The sequence below is a fragment of the Nerophis ophidion genome, linkage group LG01, assembly GCF_033978795.1.
Source record: "Nerophis ophidion isolate RoL-2023_Sa linkage group LG01, RoL_Noph_v1.0, whole genome shotgun sequence".
NCBI classification, from domain to species: domain Eukaryota; kingdom Metazoa; phylum Chordata; class Actinopteri; order Syngnathiformes; family Syngnathidae; genus Nerophis; species Nerophis ophidion.
In genome coordinates, this window is record NC_084611.1 from 76031849 (window position 1) to 76058994 (window position 27146).

The window sequence follows — 27146 nt, forward strand, 5'->3', positions numbered from 1 at the left end:
TCAAGCGTTGACCGGTCCGCGGATACAAAAAGGTTGGGGACCACTGGTCTACATAACATGTAATGGTGGTTCTTTGTTCAAAATGTTGTATAGGTTTGGTTTTACAGACAGTTTTTAAATTCCAAACAGCTTGTTTGGAGAAAGTATAATAGAAGGCAAGATTGTTTTATGAATATATCCGCCATACTTTGATTTGATTTCAAATGTTCAAGACTTGTGCAGATCTCAAATAAATAAAACATGGCACCACGTAGGTAAGAGGGTGGTTTTGCACAATAGGTCCCCTTCAAAACAACTTGTATACAGGTATGTACACTAGATGACAGTAACCATTAATTGGACTTATCCAAAAACAATTTAACTTAAATATCAATTTAAATATATTGCAATTGTACAGGGAGTGGATCAATTTTCTTGGCACTTGCATACGTCGTCCTTATATTTCAATAGGCCAATAACAATACTTTTAATTCATTATTTCTACATTATTTAATTAATATTATATCAGTAGAATATTGCTATCGCAAAATATTGTTACAGTATATCAGTATTTTATTCTCACCCTTACTTGCAGCAGTGCACAAAGCAAGGTTAATATTAATGATGGATAAGTTAAAGGGGTGATATTATATTTTTTTTAACATTTAAGAACAGTTTCTTGTGGTGTACATAACATGTAATGTTGGTTCTTTTGTCAAAACTGTGCATTATTTTAGTTTTACAAACCATCTTCAAGCCACTTTCTGGCTTTTCTAGTGACGGATATAATAAACTCCTTTTTTAATTTATTTTATTAATTAATTAATTGATTAATTTTTGCATGCATGTGCTTGCACGAAACAGTTTGCCCACAACAAGAGGATAGAGATAAAGAAGAAACATATTGTCTACAACTGAGTAAAAATGGTGGAGTCGCGCAAAGCTCTTCGGGAAAACAACCATCCATCCATCCATTTTCTACCGCTGGTCCCTTTCGTGGTCGCGGGGGCTCGCTGGAGCCTATCTCAGCTGCATTCAGGCGGTAGGCGAGTTACACCCTGTACCAGTCGCCATCTCATCCCAGGGCCAACACAGATAGACAGACAAAATGATGGACATATACGCTGACGTACTAATGTCTTAAATTCCCAACTGCTCATTTGGAGCAAATTTGGCGGAAGGCAAGAATGTTTTTTAAATACCTCCGCTCAGCCTTCTTGGTTTGATTTAAATTTTTCGGGACTTACGGGAAACCCAAAAGCGCAAAAACAGTTACCAAAAGGTAAGAAATGTTGGTTTTGCATTATTGGACATCTTTAGAAGAGCTTGACACAGAGCCGTTACCTCAACCACATCAAACACCTTTAGGTTGATAGAACACACACTGACAGCCAAGAGTGATCCCACAAAACCCCACCGAAAAACTCTTGTAAAGACTCTAACCTCATTGCCCATTGCAGATACTCTGTGTTTACATTCTCTCACACATGAGTTGTAGAATAGTTTCTCTTTCTTGAGAACACAAATAAATCCCCACTCTTTTGGTTGCATTCCACAGGTGGACAGCCAGTTACGGTGCTCCAATCGCAAGCTGGATAACCTTCATGCTCAGCTGCAGGAACTGGACGCTCACATTGTGGTGAAGGGAGGAGATGATAATAAAGGTAGGTAACATGTGTTTCTGCACTGATGCTGCGATTTTCTGGTATTCTTAAGGTCCGTCCACACATTGCCAGTTTAGATGGCTATTTGAGAGATGCCATTAAACTGTGTACAATAGGTGGTGGAAGACCTTTCTCAACATGTTTTCAACACGGCGCCAACGCAGATTGCCGTGGTAAAACCACAGATCCCCCCGAAAGGTGTTGGAGTCTTCCACCCTCTACTGCACATCAACCTGAGGGCCTCCGTGTTGCTCCTTATTGAGCCCCCAATGCGTCCGTTTTTAACACTTCCACCTACGGTTCGTGATAGTTTCACGTTTTGAAGGTCTGAACCGAAGATGTGACTAGCAGATTATGACGTTGTTAACACGGTATTATCACGGATCTTGCGATGTAAATACAGAAATTGCTGTTCTTCACTCAATGAAAGGCATTTTTATTACTTTCCATTTCAAACCGACAAGACCGCCACTTAAAATTAAACAAGTTACATTTTTTAGTTGGGTCTTTGCTGTTCTCATGGTTTAACAACGGGTTAGTGACGGATTACCAGGTTTTTTGTTGGTTATTAACACAGTCTTTGTCAAAGCACACATGAACGCCCCTTTAAAGGCCTCCTGAAACCCACTACTACCGACCACGCAGTCTGATACTTTATATATCAATGATGAAATCTTAACATTGCAACACATGCCAATACGGGTTAGTTTACTAAATTGCAATTTTAAATTTCGCGCCGAAATATCCTGCTGAAAACGTCTCGGTATGATGACGCGTGACGTTACGGATTGTAAAGGACATTTTGTTCCAGCATTGTGGCGAGCTATTAATCGTCTGTTTTCATCGCAAAATTCCACAGTATTCTGGACTTCTGTGTGGGTAATCTTTTGTTATGTTATCTTATGTTCAATGAACAATGGAGACATCAAAGAAGAAAGCTGTAGGTGTTGTTTTTTCCTAGTCCTTCACTCTCACTTTCCTCATCCACGAATCTTTCATCCTCGCTCAAAATAATGGGTAAATCGTTGCTTTCTCGGTCCGAATCGCTCTCGCTGCTGGTGGCCATGATTGTAAACAATGTTCAGATGTATGGAGCTCCACAACACGTGAAGTCACGCGCATATCGTCTGCTACTTCCAGTACAGGCAAGGCTTTTTTATTAGCGACCAAAAGTTGCAAACCTTATCATCGATGTTCTCTACTAAATCCTTTCAGCAAAAATATGGCAATATCGCGAAATGATCAAGTATGACACATAGAATGGACCTGCTATCCCCGTTTGAATAAGAAAATTACATTTCAATAGGCCTTTAACATGTTATTTTTGTAAAGGTGTTGTTTTTACGAGCCACAGTTGTTAAAATGTCTTATTGTACAGCTACAATAACGTCGGCGGTGTGGCGCAGTTAGGAGAGTGGCTGTACCAGCAACCTGAGGGTTCGTGGTTCAAGCCCCACCTTCTCCCAACCTCGTCAAATCCATTGTGTCCTTGAGACACAACGAAGACACTTCACTATTGCTTCTGATGGTCCCTGGTTAGCGTCTTGCATGGCACCTCCTGCCATCAGTGTGTGAATGTGTGTGTGAATGGGTAAATGTGGAAATAGTGTCAAAGCGCTTTGAGTTCCTTAAAAAGGTAAAAATGCGCTATTCAAGTATAACCCATTTACTATTACAGCTATAATAGAGTAGAGCTTAAATTGATAGAGACCATTTGGCTCATAGTATTTCACAAATGAGCAGTGATAAGTATACTCGCATAAAAACTGAATTCAGCTGACTTCTGTGGTGTACATTCCTTTTTTCTTCTGGTATTATTGTCCATTTGTTGTCACCTAAACCTAATCTCTTCTTACAGATGAATGTCCTCAGTCTCCCGGGGCGGAGAGTCGAACGTCTGCACACAAGGAGCGCATCGCTGCCCTGGAGAGGCAGCTCAACATCGAGGTCAAAGTCAAACAAGGAGTTGAGAACATGATCCCCATCTATGCCAATGGTTCCACCAAGGTATCACTCTGCAATGAATTCAGACCAAAATCCCATGCGAATGGCGAAAAATTAACCCCAATGAAAGTCCAAAAAATGCAATTACACACATACAGTAGGGCCTGATTTACTAAAGGTTTGTATGTACTAAAACACGTGCAAACTTGATAGCACACGCAAAAAATCTACTAAACGTGTGCAAAGTGAATTGCGTCCGTTAAGTGAGAAGAATAAGGCGTGCAATCCATTTTGCATTGTTGTCTACATTAATATGCAAAATATATGCGAGTCATCAAAACGCCCACAATACCGGGAGGAGAAAATGCAAATATAATTATTTAGCACGCGCAATGTGATTTCTTTTGCTGCATTGTTTAGCGTTTTATTTAGCATGTGTCAGGAGGACGTGCTAACTGACAGTTCCACATAAAGCTGCAGGACCAGTGCTTGCGCTACACTGACGTCAAATCTTAGTAAATCAGGCCCATAGTGTTGTAATTACAATTATGGATGGGCATTGTTTACATTTTGACCCTTACCTGTGCCAAATCGGTGCTGGTGCTTAAAGGGAAAAGACACACACATACCGTATTTCCTTGAATTGCCGTCGGGGCGCTAATTAATTTAAAACCTCTTCTCACTCCTGCGCTTACCAAAGGCATGCGGTAAAAGTAAGCATAGGCTAATTATTTTAAAACCTATTCTCAGTCCGGCACTTACCAAAGGCATGCAGTTAAAATTTGAGTGTGATGTAAGCTTGGACCTTAAATCCTACTGAATAGCTCTTAATCTTCTTCCCTTTATGTGATCGCAAATTACCGGTATTGAAATCAGCCTCCTCCATTTTGAAAATGATGACAGGGGAAGTGTCACTCGTGACGTCACGAGTTTGACCAGGCGGTAATACTAAGCATGCGCTAATTATTTTGCGAAGCGAGTTTGACCCGGCAGTAATTCAAGGCAGGCGCATACTATATGCCCTGCGGCAATTCAAGGAAATATGGTATTCTGTGATTTTAGCACAAAGTGACTAACAATGCAGGTAATGAGGATTCACCTATTCCGCCTATAAAGCCCTCTAAAAAGAGCACCCAACAACATTTTATATACATTCTAGAGGAGCAGGCACTTTATTAAACATGTCAAACTTACATTATTTTGGTCATTTTAAGCATTTTCACAACTTCTTTACTGGATGCGTTTAGTGCATAGTAACTAACGCAAGTTACGTTAGCAACAACAACATGATAGAGAGTACGTTCTGTGATTGCAACACTAGTCATGGCAGACAATGGGCCTTTTTCTTTCAAAATTTCAGGAACTTTATGTTCCTGGAACTAGAGTTTCCTGTAGAAGTGTGTGGTTTGTGTTTCCACCGCATTTCACAGTTCAAGGTAGTTTATACAAATCAGGCAGCAGGCTGATTACTTATGGAGGAGTGGTTTAGTTTATTTCTACATTGATGCCTTTAAATAAAAGTCAGACTTTTGTCTGCAATATCCAACAGTCAGAAAGTCATCTTCGGTAAATGATGAATTCATGAGGGTCAGGCGATTCCATTTCAGCCGTAAATAATAATAAAAAAAGAATAAATGTGGGTGTTCCAGAAGAACTAAATCCAAGCTTTTGGTGGAAACGCAGGGGGAACTTAATATACTCGGGCAAATGGGAAAGTTTCTATAAAAGTTATTGCTGTGTAAAAGGGCTTTCTGTGACAAAGACTACAACTTTGGAACAAATGATGATCAAAACCTGTCTTGTTGAGGATGAGCTACAACTTTAAGAAACTGGGTGCTTTGCAGGTCACGCTGTAGTGAAACATTAAGCCATTAGGTAGCAAAAGTGCTAACTGCGAAACATTTCATCAACAAAATAAAAACATAACAAAAAAATCACAACGTATGCTCTCACTGAGATGCCGACTAATAGGATGGTTGTATCTTTCAGCTAGAGACTTGCTCTCCCCATTGAGTTGTTAAATTCTTAGATCCACCAATCATCCTGTTGAGTCTTTTTAATGATGTTGTCCAGTCTAAGTTGAGCGCCAGTATCCCCGCCGCTTCAGTCAGGCCCACAGCCTTCTACTATACACGTGCGAGGCCTGATTTCTAACTAAGCATTCACTTTTTCAAATTAATGAAAACGTTTTCCAAACTTGTGGCCTGACGTGCTTTGAACAGGGTGCTGCTTCACTGTCCCAGAAAAGTAGTTCCTCTGTGTTCGCTCCTGCAGTAACAATTTGTCTACACTTTACCTTGGTTTTTATTCAGGTCTCGGCATGTAAATCGAGCGATGTGGTGCTTTTTCGATCTTTTTTTTAGTGGGCTTTATAAGCGGAACAGGTAAATCCCCATTACCTGCATTGTTGGTGGAGAACTGCCAGTCCAGGGCAGCTATCTAGAAAACATAAAAAGACATGTGCCTTCTTGTCTCGCATAAAGATTGTGAATGATTGGCAATTTAAAAAGTGCAGCTTTTCCTTTAGGACTTTTATTTGTAAGCAAAGGGGATGTAATGACAAACGGTTTTATGGTAACTGCGGTAAAACTCCCATTGGTTGGTGTTACCATTTTAAAGGCCTACTGAAATGAGATTTTCTTAATTAAACGGGGATAGCAGGTCCATTCTATGTGTCATACTTTTCGCCATATTTTTGCTGAAAGGATTTAGTAGAGAAAATCCACGATAAAGTTTGCAACTTTTGGTCGCTAATAAAAAAGCCTTGCCTGTACCGGAAGTAGCAGACGATGTGCGCGTGACGTCATGGGTTGTAGGGCTCCTCACATCCTCACATTGTTTATAATGTGAGCCACCAGCAGTAAGAGCAATTCGGACCGAGAAAGCGACGATTTCCCCATTAATTTGAGCGAGGATGAAAGATTTGTGAATGAGGAAAGTTAGAGTGAAGCACTAAAAAAAAAAAAAAGGCGACTGCTCCAGGCGGCGGCAGTGGGAGAGTTTCAGATGTAATTAGACACATTTACCAGGATAATTCTGGAAAATCCCTTATCTGCTTATTGTGTTAATAGTATTTTAGTGAGATTATAAAGTCATACCTGAAAGTCGATTGGCTGCGGTGAACGCCCGTGTCTCTGAGAAAAGCCGAGGAGCCAAGACCACAGCTGCCTTTTTGAGCTGCAGGATGAGGTCGCGTAATCCACTTAAGTCTCCGGTTAGAGCCGACTTAATATCACAATTTTCCCATCCAAAAACTTGCTAGTTGACGTAGAGAAACATGTTCGCTTGACCGCTCTGTGTTAAAGCTTCGCAACAAACACCGGCTGTGTTTCGGTGCTAAAGGCAGCTGCTTTCCACCAACAGCATTCTTATTTGACGTCTCCATTATCAATTGAACAAATTTCAAAAGATTCAGCAACACAGATGTCCAAAATACTGTGTAATAACGCGATGAAAAGAGATGACTTTTAGCCGTAAGTGGTGCTGGGCTAATATGTCCCCTCCAACCAATAACGTCACAAACACGCGTCATCATTCCACGACGTTTTCAACAGGAAACTCCGCGGGAAATTTTCAATTGTAATTCAGTAAACTAAACCGGCCGTATTGGCATGTGTTGCAATGTTAATATTTCATCATTGATATATAAACATATATAGTTGTGGGTTTCAGTCGGCCTTTGAATGAAAATGATCGAAAAACCGTGATTGATAATTGCACTTTGATATCATCATGGAGTCACTTAGCTCGCTAGCTTAAATGCTGACATGAAAACAAGAGACATGAATGTCTTTCCCCATTAAGAAGTGACATAACCCAATCTAAACTCATAAATACATTACTGAGTATCTTGAAGGTAGAAAAGCGCTATACAAGTATAACCCATTTACCATTACTCTCTGAGCAACTAAGCTATTCAATTGTGCACATTGAACCTATTAGCTGTGCTCTCTTAGAACAGCGTGATCAACCTATACTCAAAGTAATACAAGACAGAGGTGTTCCTACAGTGTATTCAAAGACCGCTGAACAAAGTAGGACGCCACAACGCCTGCTGGAAGTTAGATAGATAATATTTGTTATGCACTTTTCATTTAAATAAACCATGAAGTGCTACAGTTCAAACCAACTTTTAAAACAATTAAAGCTTAGTTTTTAAATCAGAAAAAAAACTAAGACTAAAACACCATCAGTGAAGCAAAAGAAACAACACAATAAGTGAAAAATAGGGGGTTTTCTTACAGGGTTTTTTTTTTTTTTCGTTATTTGAAAAAAATATCTTGGTCAAGAGATTTTAGTGAGTGTACTTTTTGAACTCATTAGACAATAGAGCAATAGTGATGATAACCGTGATAATTTTGGTCACGATAACTGTGAAATGAAATGTTCATATCCCAGTAGGGGATTTTGTGACAAACAAGTTTGTAACAGACTAGTAATTTAAATAGGCAAATTAAATAAATTAAATAACTAAGTAATAAATTCAACAATAAGAATTTAAATCCACAACAATTCACCTAAACCATTGTGCAAAAAAACGACTTGCTTGTGTTATAATCTTAATGTTACGATTTCCGCTGTTCGTGAATGGATCTGATATGATAAGAAAGAGTTGTATTGTTGTTGTGGTGAGCGTTGCAAAAAATGTGTGTGCTGTTTTGGAACTGGTGACTGCTGTTGGCGTGTTAAGGTTGACAATAAATGTAAAAAAAGAGCATCAGACTGATTGTACCATTGCTATTATGCGACACTTGCTGCAGGTAGATGAGTCTGCATTAAATTAGCACCAAAATGAGCACCTATGGCTAATTTTCTTTTGTTGTGGTTCCAAGTATTACTTTTTACTTTGGAACCTGTGTAATAATGGAACACAGGTTCGGTACCCATCCCTACTAATTAAAAACGTGCAAAACATCACATCTTGTCAAAGCATCTTCCTGCTGGAAAGTTGATTGATTTGTGGGGCAGCACCTTCTTCTATATTTATAGCTGCATCACTGTTCTCCTCCTCAAATGAGCAGAAGGCATGATTTATAATTTAGAAATCAATTTCACCAACTCAGAGGCTATGCAGCAGCTCACCGGTTCAATATGTCAATACAGCAGCATAAACTTGTTAGCTTTGATTGATTGATTGATACTTTTATTAGTAGATTGCACAGTTCAGTACATATTCCGTACAATTGACCACTAAATGGTAACACCCGAATAAGTTTTTCAACTTGTTTAAGTCGGGGTCCACGTTAATCAATTCATGGCTCTCTCTGATCACAGCGCTGCTAAAAAAGTTTTTGTGCGTTAGCGGTTATAATAACAATATCGCTAATACTTGGTTAATATTCAAGTCACGAGATGTAAATGGAGTATTGTTGGCGGGTTTTAGGTGTTTTAGAGAGCTTTATGGGTGAAATAGTGTACCCCCATTAGCTGCTTTGTTAGCCACCTTGTACTTGCCGTACTTTACAACTTATACTGCAGAAAAAAAGAAAGATATATGTGCTTTTTTTTACATAGGAAATGTGAATGCGAGGCATAGTTCCAAAAAGTGCAGTTCCCCTTTAGATTACCATAAAAAACACATGATATACTATTTAAAGCAGAGAAAAGAAATATTGCAAATTTGCAAGGCAGTGTATGCTCGAACCATGAATAATGTTGTTCATTTATCCATGCTGCAGGATTGCCATTGCCACTGAGATGTCTAAGAGGGACTTGTCATACACACACACACACACACACACACGCACACGCACACGCACACACACACACACACAAACACACACACACACGCACGCACACACACACACGCGCGCGCGCACACTTCTCCTAGCTGACTGATACTAGAGCTGACCTTCATGGTTCATGACAATGCAATCTGCTGACTCAAATGCTTGAATAGTAATGAGAGTGTTTAGAACCTATCCTCTCATTGCTTGATTACTCACAACCTCACCAATATTTTTTTACCCTGGATCCGTCTGTACTATGTTTCACAAGCATTTCATACTATTTGACCTTTCTGTTTATCTTTTTAATCAGGACAAAAAAATGCTGCAGACCGCCCAACAGATGCTTCAGGACAGTAAAACCAAAATAGACATCATTCGCATGCAAATCCGCAAAGCTGTACAGGCCACTGAGCACAATGATGACACACAGGGTAGGTGCAAGCTTCCTAATATTTTTTTCATAGATAGTTTGTTTCTTAATGAAAGGTTGGGGTGGGAGGCAAAAAAGATCCTCTTGTGGATTTAATGCAGAATGTGTTGCTGTGTACAAAATGTTGCCCTATCACATCTGTTGCCTGGCGTAGCAATCAATGCCATTTCAGGGTAAGTGACTGACTTTTTATCTGGCACTAAGTGCTGTGGACAATCGGACAATCACTGTCCCTGATGAGACACAATGAATCAATTAATTAGAGGGTTTAAATGTAGCAAGAGGACGGGTGTGAGCTGAGAGAATGATCATAAAAAAATCTGTGATATGGACAAAAGATCTTAAACATTCAGTCAGACAACAAAAGAGGGTCTGTACCATAACCATCCCATTTGTTGAAAGTGAAAATACTTTGCACTCTTTCTCAAGATTTCGGCACATGTCTGTAGGAATGATCAGACATGACGGATTTTGGATCTCTGGTCTAGTTCATCCAATAACTGTTGGAGATGAGGTCATGTTCTTGCAAACCCAAATAATTACAGTATGCAGTGCTTTGTGCACCGGAATAAGGATCTTTCCCAAACTGCCCAAAATAGTTTTTTGTCCACATTTTACATTGTAACTAGGACTTTTTTGCCTGCTTTGGAAAGTGTTATTCTGCTCGAAGGCTTCCTTTACAGTTGCAAAATGGTCCCCGACCTTTCTTAGCCCACAGACCAGTTTGCATTTCCACAAATCATTTTGATCGGGAGAGCCCAACTTTGACCCAATGGGACGTCAAATTAAAACAAAATGTATTTTATTTATTATTTTTCAAAACAATAATCACCCCTATTTCATTTACATAAGATATGAGATTTTAAAAAAAGTTTTTACAAAAAAACTGAGTTTCTATTTTTAATCATTTAATCTTTTTTTTTTCTTTTCTTTTTTTCTGCTTGCGCTGTGGAAGTCGGCTACATCTCTAGTCAATACTTTTTCATAACATTGTCACTACTGCCTAGTTTCTCTTGTTATATTCTTATTTTACTGTTATATTTGTATTCCCATTGTTGCTTTTTATTTTTATTCTTATTGTAATATTATTGTATTTGGTTTCCATTTACACCCCCATTATTTACTTTTTACTTTTTAATTTGATCTCAACTCTGTACACTGCTGCTGGAGTTCCTTCAGGAATCAATAAAGTACTATCTATCCATCCATCTATCTATCTATCTATCTATCTATCTATCTATCTATATCTATCTGTCTGTCTGTTTGTCTGTCTGTCTGTCTGTCTATCTATCTATCTATGTGGTGATAGGGGAACTCTACTTTACTCGCTGTCATCCTACAGATAAATACACTCTTAATCGCAACGTTAGCACTGATGCTAATGCTTATAAAATATATCTATAATATAAGTAGAACACTACAGAAGCTAATACAGTAGGTTGTGTTCAGGCACGTGACATTTGAACGAAGTGAAAATATTGGAGGGCCACCAAACCAATATGGCTACTGATAGTTCACAGAGTGCGAACTATCTTAATACGCATTGGGCCTGGATCTTACCAATAAAAGCAGATACAAGCAAAAAATCTAACTATGCAATGGAATTTGTCCCTACTATCCCTTTTTTTGATCATTTATTCTTATTATCAAAAAGAAATGTGTCGGGTGATCTCAAGGATTATCCGTCAGTCGCTTTTCCAGACATGTCAAACTATCTGGTGTTCCAGACATCATCTAAATGGCAAAACAGATGAAAACATGAAAAGGCATGGAGGTCTACAACTTCTTTGTGTGTAGCTGCGTAAAGGAAATTGGTATCAAGACTCTCCTGGATAAATAATACATTATTTTTGCTCGGGTAAGGTTGCATTTCATGATTTAACTTCGCATCTACAGCTATGTTTTTTGCCTTGGATTTAGATGTGTCGGTCCGTGTGGGGAAATTCATTTTCACTGACCGTACATTTAAACAATAAACACTAGCCATCACGGACAAAAAATAGCAAAAAGACATCATACAAGACCAATACATTTACAGACTTTTCAGACAGGTCGGCCGGGCCTGCTGTGATAAGGCTTTTCCCGACCTGATGTGTACAATCTAAATCTAATTCAAAATGTTTGTTGCCTTATTGTTGTTGCATGCACCGTTTACAAGTACATGTGTTTTTCATCTTCTTTATCAGAATATTACCATAGATCTCAACATTGTGTATGTGCTGAAAGCTTCATTTATGATTGCTGCCTATGGTAAAAGCTTAACTCTTTTAGGTTTTGCTCACATTTATACAGATCTCTGAGTTAGAGGTTTACAAATCACCCGTAGAAAACTTGTGTTTTAAGAACTCTGAAACATGATAAAATACAAATAATATCAAGATCATACTTTAATGGGAAATACTATACATTAAAAATATATCAAACAAACCTATAACTGCGAACTCATGCCTTTTTTCGACTCAATGTTCTCCCTTTTCTCGTCGTCTTTTGTAAAATCCTGACATTTCGCCCTTTTTGATTACCTGTCAAGGAACTGAAGAAACTGTTATCCTTTTCGCATTTTAAACTGTTCTAACAGCCTAAAACAATGCAAATATTGTGCATCTTTCTTTGAAAAAGGCTAAAATGCCAGAACGCTATGACAACAGATGCTCACTGGACCACCACTTCGAGTCTCACATATGAGCCGAACGTGTCGTCAGGTGAATACAGACTATTGGGTATTACCATTGCAATAATAGAGATGTTATTCTTCTTGTGCTGTAGTAAGCCAACTCTTTTACCTGCACACTGCTTTTCTGGCTTTGCATCCTAGGGTCACGCCTTCAGCAAGCATTGTATTCCAACAATGATATTAGATTTTCTCGTTTAATGGGATTTATTTTTCCACAACTATGAGCCTTGTTCAATTGACGTCAGCACTACCATTTTTCATCTGCACTTTGCTTCTTGTGCTCCCGCATAGCCAGTCTTAAGTTATTCTGGCTCATTTAAACCACACACACAGAGAAGGGGTTGTGTGTCTAATGTACACAGATGGTCTCCAGGCACCACACCCCCTGGAGGGGTCAAGCTCCAGGCAGAACACCTTATTAGGAGATAAAAGCATCCCTAAGCTACTTCTACTTCTACTCTCGTTTTCTCCTTCTATAATGCACATCTCACAAATTCAATATATATTTATTTACTCTTAGATTATTTTGCTCTTGTTTCTTTTCACCAATCGGATTTTGTCTATTGGTAATGTTTCGAGTTATGTATAACTAATTCCTCGTATATCTTATCCTCTTCATCGTACTCCTCCCCTCGTCCCTTATCTGCTCCACTGAGCGTGTGGGCCAGTTTGAGATGTCACAATTAAGTGGACCACTCAGTTGCAGTTGTTTCTTCCCACGTCCTCCTCTGAGGATGAACCCTGTGTATGTGTGATAAAGACTTTTGTACTACAGATTTATTTACATACTGTGTATGTAAACAAATGTAATGTGCACTTACAAACTGTTTTAAATACCTCTGTTTAAAGTAGGAACTCACTCATTGGTCTTTTGAATGATATTCCCCTTGTTATGTTGCTTTCTCACATGTTAACCTCTTGAGTTTTGTTTGGGGCAAACATTTAATATGGCTAGCGTTCATTTATTACCAGCTGCACTGATATCAGAGTATTTTAAAGGTTTAGACTATATGCAATCAGATATCTTAAAAAATATACCGTAGCTGAATGTCATCATCATCATCATCATCATCAATCTTTATTGCAGACCTTAAGTTAATGCGATGCACTCTCATGATGAAAAACTTTTAAAGAGGTCCAATGATGATTTTAATTGACTGTAAATTTCAAAAATGTCCTTGTGTTGTAGATGTATGTATTAGACATGCTTTTGTTTTTGTTTTTTCTAAATTTTGCTCCACAATCACTTTTACAACCTGTTTTTTTAGTTTGTCTGCAACACGTTCAATTCTGGAGAATTAAAATACACCCTCCCCTCTCCTGAAGTATCATGATTAATCTTTTGAAAAAGTACTTTGTTTCAATATGTATCTCAAAGTTGTCACCACTATTTTTTTTTTCCAGACACGTTCGAAATAAACTTCTTAAACATTATATTGATTCACCCGGTCACAACATTGGTTACACCTGCACACTCACCAATTCATTGAGCTGCAGATAAAAAGTTGCTTTTAGCAGCATTTTTGTCACTGTATGTAGCATGTTGGATTTATTATGCCCATGCCGCCATTATATGAAAATAATACTTTATCTTACCTTATTTTTGTGTTTTCTCATATTCCTGAGCAGAGAGGACGGAGCTAAAACCAATCCCCCTCTGGCTGAGAGCTTAATGTCTAAATAAGGGGAGTACAAACTTTTTCCACCAAGGGCCATATACTGAAAAGTCAAAGTATGTGGCGGCCATTTTTATAGCTTTTTTATTTTGTAAAAAAAAAAATAAAAAAAAAAAAGCTAACAAATGGACAAAACTCATTAATAGTTGGTAAAGGACACATTTTTATACTTTATATTACAATATATCTTTTTTCTATTTTTTTTAAACTTTTTTATTTTTATTTTTAAGATTTTTTTTAGCCAATAGGCTGCAGGGCAACAAATCTTGAGCTTTGGGCTGCCAATGGCCTACAGGCCACACTTTGGACCCCCATGGTCTAAGTAATTGATTCCACCTTACGGTGACGTCACGCCATAGCCAGTTGCAAAATCCCGCAACCAACCAAAACTGCGAGCAAGTTGTGTAAACCTTATGATTTGATGCTTTGACATTCTTTAACTAGAGTAGCTGGGATAGGCTCGAACACCCCCCGTGACCCTGTAAGGGACAAGCGGTAGAAAATGGATGGATGGATCCAACATTGTAACAAAATGTATAAGTTTGAAAAGACAAAATTAATCATAGGTCCATCCATCCCCTTTAAATAATTCAACATCACCCAAGTGGGCTTTTAAACCTTTGGTCCCGCACACGTCCTTCTATAGTCGAAGGAACAAAAGTATGAAGGCACATCATTTATTTACGTCCGGTTAGGTCCCAAAATTAGGCATAAATGCCATGAAATACAATGTTGGACTTATTTGTGCATATGTAAGTATGTATTTGATGGCTGCGATGGGATTTTTGTTCCACTGGAGTAGAGCGACACGTTCAGCAAAGCAGCCACTTTTTCTACGTTTTTTCCCCTTTTTGATATAGGAACTCTGTTACAACTTTTTGAAAAAATTTCCACAGGTGAGAACTATTCTTCTGTGATGTCACTGCAGGTAACCACGACCTGTGTGGGGTGGAGCTGCGCATTGAGGAGCTGAGGCACCACTACAGGGTGGAACACGCTGTCGCTGAAGGTGCCAAAAATGTGATTCGGCTTCTGGGGGCCACCAAGGTCCAGGATAAAAAAGCTCTTTCTGAGGTGAGATGGGACAGTCACTTACCGATTGGGATGGGTACCATTCACATTTGAACCGGAACCTGGAAATCGATTCCAATACTCAACGGTGCCAATTTGCGGTACTTTGGTGTGTGTCACACATATTGTTTTTGATAATAAAATATCATTTTTTATTGCAACATTTAAACATGAGCTGCTTATAACTTTTCCAGTTGTTATAAATTGTTTCATCATCACATTTGCAGGTATGACACTATGTGGCAATTGCAGTTGCAAGTCTAAGACGTTAAATGGAAGTAGTGTATACTCTATGGTTTGGTTTATGGTGTGTTGGTCATTTCAGTCTTTGCTGTCTCCTGCTGCGCCCTACAAAGTGTTAATACCGCAAGTGTTGTCCTAATTACACACCAGATGTTTGATTGTAACATGCAACTTAGTTGTAGTTTTCATGAACACATATCAAGGTGTTGAAATTAAAAAGTTAAAATCATTAATGCTAATCAGTAGCACGTCAATAGCAAAGCCAATATATATAGGCCGCAGGCTAGCGCATTTGTGGAAAAGTGGAGTCTTACTTAACTTACGTTGAGGCGTTTTTTTGAGTCAATTTCTTTATTTCCATTGAAACTTGCAACACTACCAGGTGGTAGTTTGGTTGAATCCGCTCCCTGTGCTGCTGGAGTGACTGCCAAGTGGCAAGTGAAGTCACGCCCAAACCAGGCACTGAAAAATGGCACCGTTGGATAGGACCGGCGGTATTCGGTCGGTGCCAAAAAAGTCCCGGATTTCGTACCCATCCCTACTCACAGACATTTCTGCTAGTCACTCATTGGTTGAGCAGGTATGTAAATAGATACATTGACAAAAACAGGCACATATGCTAAAATTAGCTTATATTGTTTACTGCATAAAAATAACAGTCTCCACTATACTGCTGACACCTGTTTTTTTCCCTCCTTCATTGTGGCTCAGAGTAAAGCATGGGAGATGCTCGCTCTCTATTGTTGTTACAGTGTCTCGCTCTGACTGCAATGTCACAAAAAGCTTTTAACATCAATTATAAATTTGCCTTACGTTTCTGTTTGGTGCAGGCACAGTCTCGGCTGAGTGAGGCCTCTCAGCGGTTGGACCTACTTAGGGACTCCCTGGACCAGCGCCTGGCTGAGCTGCCAGAGGACCACCCGAAGGCCAATGTCATCAAAGAGGAGATGATGCTGGCTTCTTCGCCAGCCTTCAGCTCCCGCCACGGCGCCCCCTACGTCCACAACCAGTACAGCACTCTCAACAAGCCTTCGCCTCTCACTGGTATATGTGACACTAGGCAAACATCTTGACCTTGGCATATTTACTTCAATATGTGCTTGGACTGTGTCATAAGGTACCCTACAGGTACAGATTTTGGGCTGCGTGGGGTTGTTGGAGGTGGTGCCAGGACGCAATAAAGGAAATGCTGTCCTGCTGCCCTGCTACAGCCCTGGCGACACGCGCTCGTTCATGAGGGGCAGCAAGGGTCTGTACAGCCGAAGTGGCTCAGTCAGCGGGAAGACGCCGAGCAAGACAGAGGAGCTCTCCTGTAAGTACAATGTGCATACTATAGCTGTCCATTAGCACACTGATTCATGTAATGTGCTGCAAGATAAGTAGGTGTGCTGCCTTAATTGGGCTGAAAATGATTCTATATTTTTGAATATAGAATACGTATCTGTTCATCACAATGTGCATACTATAGCTGTCCATTAGCACACTGATTCATGTAATGTGCTGCAAGATAAGTAGGTGTGCTGCCTTAATTGGGCTGAAAATGATTCTATATTTTTGAATATAGAATACGTATCTGTTCATCTATGTATGCCAGTGGTGTATAGTGACATGCAGAACATTGAAATGATTGTGCAACAGATGGCAAAAGGTTTGTAATTAATTGTGTATCCACATTTGTTGTTTGGTGATGTGCCATTAGATTTTTGGCCATATGGGTTATATGAGCGCGTTGTAGGTTGGGAAACACATTACCTAATGATTAAGCCATGCTAGCTTGTAATCTCACATTGTCAAAAGACTAGTTGTAGATTTGACTGCATACCACAGCAAGATCATTTCTGCAGGGCAATTTTCTCTTCCTGTGTATGGTTGTTAGGCAGGAAATCCTTTCTTTAGGTTGTCAGTGTTCTCATATCAGATGTTGCGCAACACTTTTTTTTTTACCCCCCCGCCGTTACTTTGTTCATTTATTGCCTGATTATTAAGTTCCAAACACCACACGCTAAACAGCCTGTGCAATCTATAAAATAGTGTGTCTTATTAGTGGCAGTGTTGCGTGGGCTCTACTAGGACTGCGTGTGCAATTGAAGAGTGGTGCGAACTGCCTTATTTAATGTAAATGAGGATGTTTCGGACTATAAGTCGCAGTTTTTTTTCATAGTTTGGCCAGGGGTGCGACTTCTACTCAGGAGCGACTTATGTGTGAAATTAATAACACATTACTGTAAAATATCAAATAATATTATTTAGCTCATTCACGTAAGAGACTAGACGTATAAGATGTAATCAGATTTAGCAAATAGGAGTGACAGATTGTTTGGTAAATGTATAGCATGTTCTATATGTTATAGTTATTTGAATGACTCTTACCATACTATGTTATGTTAACATACCAGGCACGTTCTCAGTTGGTTATTTTTGCGTCATATAACGTACACTTATTCAGCCTGTTGTTCACTATTCATTATTTACTTTAAATTGCTTTTCAAATGTCTATTCTTGGTGTTGGGTTTTGTCAAATAAATTTCCCCCAAAAATGCAACTAATACTCCAGTGCGACTTACATATGTTTTTTTTCCTTCTTTATTATGCATTTTCGGCAGGTGCGACTTATACTCCGAAAAATATGGTACTATACAGTGCACAGAGACACTTATTTACAAACATGCGAAATGTCCACCAAAATGCGGGAATTTGCGTTGTTAAACATTAATTTTCGCGTCCAAAAATCACTTCCGCATTTTTGTAATAAATAAATATTGTTGCGTATAGGACGGGAGTCGATGGAGCCAATTGTTTTAATGACATTCAGACTTTCTTATCAGCAATCGAGCAGTATTTAGACATTTGTGGCTTCTCAGCGCAACAACACACAACACTGTAAATATGCCCAGTGAAAACCAGTCAGACCGGAACTCTGTAACAATGACAAAAGTTCCATGGATGAATTCTGTAAACCAGTGGTCCCCAACCACAGGGCCGATTGGTACCGGGCCGCAGAATATTTTTTTATTCATTTTTATTTAAAAAAAATTTTTGTATTTTTAATTTTTTATTAAATCAACTTAAAAAACACAATATACACTTACAATTAGTGCACCAACCACAAAAACCTCCCTTTTTCATGACAAAAACGTCCCTTTTTCATGACAAAAAAAAAAAAAAAGGAACATTGAAATGAGAAGGTGTGTCCAAACTTTTGGCCTGTATTGTATGTGTGTGTGTGTGTGTGTTTGTGTGTGTGTGTGTGTGTGTGTGTGTGTGTGTATATTTTTTTCTATATATTATACACACAATGCATATATGCATACAGTGCAGAAGTATGTGTATTTATATATATAATTAAATAGGCATCAAAATCAATTTTTGATATTTAAATCACTACACTAAGTACAGTTATTTTTTAATATTATTTATTACAACTGTGTGCTGTCTCGCAGTGACTATTAGTCTCAATATCAATTTCATACCAAATTCAAGAAGGAAGTTTACCAAACATGTAAGAATACTGTACGACCTGCGCTAAAGCCATATTTTTTCGAGAGTAATTGCCATTACGCCGCTATAAGGATGCACCTGCACACATGCGTAGACACGCATACACAAATACACACAACGCTTTTCTTTTTCGCCGACGTAACAACAATCATTTGTACTAAACCAAATATGTAAGAATAGAACACGACCTGCGGTAAAGCCATATTTTCGAGGCTGCCATATGCGCACACGCATACACAAATACACACATTATGACACTTTTGTTTCGCCAAACGGCAGAGCATTGATTGTGATGTTACAACAATCATTTGTACCAAAACCATTCTACAGTATGCATTGATTAAAGCAAGCTATCACAGACTGAACAACAACATTCACTATTGCAATATGAAGTATTGAAGTATAAACGATAAACCGTTGAATATTAAGACTATGCGAAAGTTCCACTCCTACCTTGTTTCTTTTCCTGACGTGACCGACTTCCTCAAAGTTTTGTAATCAGTCAGAAATATCCATCAGCTAAAATGCGCCAAACATGGGGAAAATGTTTTTCATATATTACCCATCATGAACTTTAGGGCTTTTGTTTGTGTGGTATTTTAAATTACATATGTGTTTTACAATTTCCATAAAGTTCAATGAGGAGGAGGTGTGTTATTTGTGACCGTGTGTTGACTTTATTTGTTGGTTATAGTTAATTTATACCATGACAGGTAAAAATTGTTTGGATTATGTCATATACAGTATATTGATATTGTGCCATACTTGGTTACTAAGAAACTCCCGGTCTTTGATTATCGCTCTGCGCTCTTCCACATGGTGGTGACGAATCCTCTTGAAACAACCCTTAGGGTTCCATAGTAACAGTGAGTAGTCACCCTGCGGGCAAGTCCATTTGTTAAACTTATGTTTTCTTACGACCCGCTCTTGGCTGTCGGCTGTAGTTTGGACACCTCTCTTCTCAAGCATTTATTTGTAGCCAGTAAAAATGTATATTTTTGACGTGACGGATGTAAACAGAGGTGAGAACACCGGAAGTGTATTACCCAATGAGGTGTGGCTATAGATTAGAGTTTCCAAATGGGAAATGTTTTCTGAGTTCATTGCATGCATCTTATAGGATTTTACATTTCATTTTCAATGATAATAATGTTAGTAAATTATCTCCTCAAAAAAACGAAAAATTATTTGGTACATTACAAGTGACATACATGAATTTGTCAAAAAGACAGCCAAAAGAGGTTGGTGGAAGAGAATAAATTTAAAGGTGAAAAATATAATGTAGACATGCACCCAACGGCAGGAAATGTGGTCTTGATTTTCAAAATTTTCTTTGAGGCTTGCGTGGCAGCACTTCATGCTGATAGAAATGTTGGTCTTTTTTTCGTCAGTTTTCCTGTTTTTTTCCTCAAAGGGTGCTCACATGCTATGTTTTCAAAGATGCAGGAGACATCTACCACTTTTTATGGGCATTTTGGAAGCAGATATACAGTGCATCTACATAGACACCACTTGATATATTTTCTATGCAAAACAAAAACGTACGTCATTAGAAAAATACTAAATGACACCTAAATGCATCAATTGAATTTCTTATTATCAGCCCCGTTAGTCCTTCAGCAGCTATACAATTATACAATTATGTTGCTGAATAGGCGATACTATGTTTTATTTCTGTCAGTCCAAAATGTTGACACACACATAAGAAGGAAGATTCTCGAGCCATCTCGTCTGTCACATTACGTGCGATAAGTAATTATATTTGCATCTTCTCCTCCCAGTATTGTGGACGTTTTGATGATCAGCATCTATTTTGCATATTAATGAAGACAGACGGAAACGGGATTGTACGCCTTTTTCTGCACACTTAAGAGACACAATCCGGTTTACACCTATTTCGTCGATCAGCTTTGTGTGTACTATCAGTTTTGCACATGTTTTAGCACATGCAAACCTTTAGTAAATCAGGCCCTTAATATTACGGCTATAAAGGACAAATGCTGGGAATGTTGGGTATATTTTAAATTGCAAAGGAATCACTGCCTAAACCGGAAATAAAATAAGAAAATATTTGATGCATCAAATGTTTTTAATCTGTGATTTTTTTGCTAATTAAATTATTTAAATGGACAGTGACAATAGCAAATTAAGTTTAATGAATTGTTTGCCTAAATTGGGCCTTCAAAAATGTTCAAGTGTCTGAAACTAAATAGCAGAAACCTTGTGATCAAATAACCAAAGAAAATATGTCAATGTCATATGATAAGCTGGAGTAAAACACATTCCTATCATGTATTGAATTCTCTCACATCTGCATCAAAATGTGTTGCTGCCTGAGCAATGTTTTAAATCTCCCAGACATTTTTCTTTCTGAGAGTCTGCAGGCATTGTTAACATGTCACATGTGCTGACGGTCAATTTGTCTTATCACAAAAATACTCTGCCTTTTTTTGAACATACTGTATGTCCTAGTTCCCAATTATCATGAATAAAGATTGGTATTATTGATGGATATGAAGCATTTTAGATTATTTGTGTGGTGTTTAAGATCATTTTATAATGCAAATCAGCAATATATTGCCATAATAAATCCAGGGTGACAAACAGCTTGTGTCATTGTGGCCATTGCCGTCACTTTTCGTTTGCTGTCGTCTTGGACTAAAGCACCCGGGGGGCAACAGGCATATTCCGAGCAAGAAGTCAAGTGAAAGCAGAATGAAAGTGATACAAACATGCCTGTCAAAATCCTTCCAATAAGGATTTTGTTACAAGTTATGACAGAAGTTCCTATGATAGTGCATCAAAAAGGGAAACACGTTGTTGAAACATCTAAAAAACGCAGAGAAAGAAAGTTGTTCTTCTGAATCTCTTGCCCTTATCAAGTGGAGCCATTTGAATACTCAAGTGACCACTTTGTGAATGTCAATATGAACTAGAAATAAACTGTAAAACCTGTTTATTGATTTATTTATTTTTCTTATTATCCAAATACTTACATGTGAGCCGTTTTCGATATGGAATTGATTTGTTAGAAATGTTAAGCATCTGGAAAACGTCACTAAATGGTATTAATAAACACAAATTTAATATCTCTCTCTCGTCAGCTGCATAACCTATAACAAAGACATACTGTATCTTGACATCGCTAAATATGGTTTGAACCAAACATTGCCGGATTACAGGGAAGCAATTTGTAATCAAACATTAAAGCAAAACCTTAACTTCTCAGTATTATAACAATGCAGCTAGGGAACAACTGCAAAAACTAATCCTGTACAGTATCTTGTATATGTTATAAGTAAATTGCCCAACGACCATCAAATAGGTTCTTAATAGTAATGCACAATAATTTAGCGGCCGAAAGTTATTGACCAGTAATGGCTGTATAAGATCAACTAATCTAAGGGAGTCACTTTAAAATTCTCCATCGTGATTGTTTATGGAAGCAGTACAAAGCTGCCTGATGACATATGGAGGAGTGGTGTACTATATTTCTACACTGATACCATGTAAATAAACAGACAATATTGTTCACAGTTATTTTACCGAAAAGTAAGTAAATTAAAAACAAAGCTGTCATATACAAAAGAGTATGATTTATAATTTAAAGTTTACCGAATTGTTAATAAAAAGTCAGGCTTTTGGCCGCAATGTCCAACAGTCAGAAAGTCGTCCACACGGAAAAGATGAATTCCCGACGGTCAGGCGATTCTTTTTGGTCCATTTCAAGTGTGAATTATAATTTTAAGCAAAAGTGTGAACTGTTACATTAATCTATTTTCACAAAATCTGTTTGGCCCCTCAAGTTGAATCCGTAACTTAGTGCCTTTAGATCAGACCTGGGCAAATTAAGCCCCGAGGGCCACATGCGACCCGTTAAACTTTTCAATCCAGCCCGCCAGACATTTCCAAATAATTTTTTTAGATCTTTAAGATGGAAACTGTAGCTGCCATTATGATGTGCACTCATATTTTCAAATGACCATAAGTCTTGAACTATACAAAATATTTCAATGGTTGGAATCGGTGCTTTTGCATAATCTCACCAAATCACCAATCACCAAAATGATTCCCGAACGCCGCCACCGCTGCTGCTCACTACTCCCTTCACTCTCCAGGGGGTCTAAGGTAGAAGGTAATTTCACCACACCTAGTGTGTGTGTGACTATCAGTAGCACTTTAACTTTAACATAATAGTTACTATGTTAATCTAATTATTTATTATGGTATTCTAATTAGTTACTATGGTAATCTAAGTCGCAGCAGCTCAGACGAGGCACCAAGCAGTGTGGGTGGGGAGCGTTTCCACAGAGTGTTTCCAGAGCAGCCAGCCTGAAATGCGGGTGTCAGGGACAGACGCGGAAGGAGATTTGTACAACAAAGTTCTGAAGTTTAGTGATAAATTAGATTGTAGGAGGGGTTTGTTGTGTTTACCCTGCGCGTTCGTATTTCGTTGTTTGTTTGTATTTTTGTTACATTTCGCTTGATTGTAAAATATGTCAATCGAGAGGGAGTGTGATGTTCATGTGTCAATATTCGGTGTTTTATCGCAGTGGTCCCCAACCTTTTTGTAGCTGCGGACTGGTCATCGCTTGATAATTTGTCCCGCGGTCCGGCGGGGGGGGATTCTTTTTTCTCTTTTTTCTTCTTCTTTTTTTTTTTTTTTTCTTTGTCATGAAAAAGGTTTTTTTTTTTTGGGTTGATGCACTAATTGTAAGTGTATCTTGTGTTTTTTTATGTTGATTTAATTAAATAAACTTTAAATACATTTTAAATTAAAATACATTTAAAATTTATAAGAAATTCTTCTGCGGCCCGGTACCAATCGAGCCCGGTGGTTGGGGACCACTGTTTTATCGGTCATAGAGAATATTGTAAACCCCACATTCTTTATTTTCACGTACATTCTGCGTGTCTCATTCAGTAAAAAAAGTTGAAATTTCATTCCGTTTTTAAGGCGGTCTGTCATAACGTTTTTAGCATTCAATCTGACATTATTGTGAGGTTTTTGTATTAGTGTTTCTAAAAATAGATATACTTGCCCCCCAGACACATTTCTTTCTCTAAATTTGTCCCCTGGGTCAAAATAATTGCCCAGGTCTGCTTTAGATCACGTGGTTGCAACCCAGCCATTTGTTGCTGGGACATAACAAAACTGATGGAATCAGTTTACAGCAATGTAATAACCACAAGCTTTATGGATGTGATTAAACTCAAGTATTTTATTTACATCCCTGTCTGCATCGATTAAATATGCATTGTGTGCTCACACATGCAGCCGAGGTGAGCGCTGTGCTCAAGCTGGATAACACAGTGGTTGGTCAGACAGCCTGGAAGACAGTTGGAGAGCAAGCTTGGGACCAGACCTTCACTGTGGAGCTAGAAAGGGTCAGCACACACAAAGAACACATTAGCATCAAACCTCATTGACATAGTTATTAGAGTATGCCTGTATTTCCTACATCTAACAGTCAAGGGAGATGGAGATTGCCGTGTACTGGAAGGACTATCGCTCAGTGTGTGCTCTCAAGTACTTGAAGCTGGAAGAGTTCCTGGACAACCAGAAGCACAGAGTTCAGCTGGAGCTGGAACCACAGGGCCTGCTTTTAGCTGAGGTACTACAACCCTTTATATAAAAGCACAGTCTAAAACTATTGAATATGATAACTATCAAATTCAACTGGATTTTCAGGTGACCTTCTTTAACCCAGTTATCGAGAGAGTTCCTCGTCTCCAGAGGCAGAAGAAGATCTTCTCTAAGCAACAAGGTGAGAACAAGACTAGCAACAAACAATATTCAAATTAATGTTTTGTCACCTTGTTTAACTCTTAGACCTAAAATGTATCTATTACCTGACACCTTCAATGTTAGCTACTTCTCTTTGTTTTTAATGTCTATTTTCTATTTTCTGCTGGATTTTCACTCTATTTTATGCTGCAGCTGTCACATATACTGTAATATTGTACATGGTAATTGTTATATATTATATATATGATATAGACATAATATATCAGTATATATTATATACTGTACATATATTATGTAAATATTACGTGTATATGTTTTATTTTATATCGCTATATTTGGTCTATTTATACCTGCTTTGTCCTTTCCATACTTACTTTCCATCATTGTAACTGAGCTACTGTGTGCATGGAACATTTTCCCTTGCGGATCATTAAAGTTTGTCTAAGTCTTTGTCAAAGTCTAAAAACTTAGACCTAAATACAGTTTATGGATTTTAAAAATAGGCACAGTGATAATGTAATGCAGTTAATACTTCACCTATCCCCAAATACTCTGATTTTCTTAAGAATATTTTTTTCTAGTTTAACACTCACCTCTGACATTCATTAATTTTGCCTTTAAACATAACTGAATAGCTTAACATGTTTTATGATCTCAAGCTGCTGCGCCACACTTTGAAAACCCCCTTTTACAGTATTAATGATGTCAAATAACATTAATTTAGCTAACGACACCATCAAGTGTCGGGTGTCAAACGCGTTTTCATTGAGGGCCACATTGCAGCTCTGAAGGCAGTTTGTAACGGTAAATGTATATGAATGAATATTATTGCTATTATTCATGATATTATTACACTATTGCTAATGCATTTAATGTAGACTTTATGTACACATAGATGGATAACATGCTTTGAAATCATCAGTCAGACCTTTAAATATTTATTTTTATTTTAACCAAAATATATTTGGAATTTATGTTAACATAATGTTTGTAGCATGGTTTTATAAGATTAAAGTTAAAACTAGTGCAGTGAAATGATCATTTAAAAAAAAATTAGAATAATCACACTTTTGAATTTGGATTAATCACAATTAATCACCGGTTATTATTAGTCCCATGCATACTTTAAACAAACTTTTAAAACACCCCAATATTTCGTCACAAATGCGATTTTACTATCAGAATATCATATAGGAACATTGTTTAAGTGTGTTACTTGAATGCATTACAATGCTCAAAAGTTTCATCTAAAGCCCCATCTTGAAGAGAAATTTGCCGGCAAGCACACCAGTCAGTCTCCTGCCTTTTAAATAACAATCTGCAGTTAAGGAAAAGGAGCATGTACGGTCGAAATATATCGCGTGATTAATCTGCGTATACCGTATTTCCTTGAATTGCCGCAGGGCATATAGTATGCGCCTGCCTTGAATTACTGCCGGGTCAAACTCGCTTCGCAAAATAATTAGCGCATGCTTAGTATTACCGCCTGGTCAAACTCGTGACATCACGAGTGACACTTCACCTGTCATCATTTTCAAAATGGAGGAGACTGATTTCAATACCGGTAATTTGAAATCGCATAAAGGGAAGATTAAGAGCTATTCAGTAGGATTTAAGGTCCAAGCTTACATCACAGTCAAATTTTTACTGCAAACCTTTGGTAATTGCCAGAGTGAGAAGAGGTTTTAAAATAATTAGCGCATGCTTACTTTTACCGCATGCCTTTGTTGAGCGCAGGAGTGAGAAGAAGTTTTAAATTAATTAGCGCCCTGGCGGCAATTCAAGGAAATACGGTATACATGATTAATGTGATTAATCACATGAGTTAACTTGTTATTTTTGACAGCCCTAGTTAAAATACATGGAATTGCATCAGTACATTTATTTTTTTTCTGTCAAAATTTAAATAACATATACAATGAGGGAGAAAGGAGAAGTGCTTTGTTAACGCACATTATTCCAGGCTTTTGTGGGCCATGTGAAACGATGCGGCGGGACAGATCTAGCCCTCGGCTCCTTGTTCTCGAGTCAGACATGGCAGGGGCGCGCTCAACAGTTGTGATTGACAGGTGTAGCATCTGCAGTAACGCGGTCGCTGTACCCTTTCCACCGTGAAGAAGAGAGCTGAACCGTAATACAAATTTCTCAATTTATTGGTCCACCTACGTCCTACCCTCACCTACAGTATATGGTCATAAGCTTAGGCTATAGTGACTGAAAGCGCAAGACCGCGGCTACGTTTCCTTTACTTCAGAGTACAAAGTAGAGACTAGCTGACAAACATATTAGTGGATTATAAAAATCTGAATAAACCATCACTATTTTATGATGGTTTTATTATCAGTGCATCTCATGGGAGTTAAGTCTCCCCCTGTCTTTAAAAACTAGCGAAGCCTCTGTTCCTAAATTTAATCGAGGGTCTGTGAACGCACCACATTTAAGGGTGCGTTCACATAAAGTATCACATTTGAGATGCAAACGTGATACTT

At 38.2% G+C, this 27146-nt stretch overlaps 1 protein-coding gene across 2 annotated transcripts in view; it reads left to right on the plus strand.

Annotated features, from left to right (window-relative positions):
• Positions 1–27146, plus strand: part of pkn1a (protein kinase N1a) — a 99375-nt gene that overhangs the window by 63044 nt on the left and 9185 nt on the right. For both annotated transcript variants that reach the window (XM_061911638.1, XM_061911637.1), the window contains exons 3-11: positions 1538–1643; positions 3502–3650; positions 9627–9747; positions 15025–15170; positions 16241–16454; positions 16528–16722; positions 24187–24296; positions 24380–24523; positions 24601–24676. In XM_061911638.1, coding sequence (XP_061767622.1) covers positions 1538–1643; positions 3502–3650; positions 9627–9747; positions 15025–15170; positions 16241–16454; positions 16528–16722; positions 24187–24296; positions 24380–24523; positions 24601–24676 — 1261 coding nt within the window. The remainder of the gene's footprint in view (positions 1–1537; positions 1644–3501; positions 3651–9626; positions 9748–15024; positions 15171–16240; positions 16455–16527; positions 16723–24186; positions 24297–24379; positions 24524–24600; positions 24677–27146) is intronic.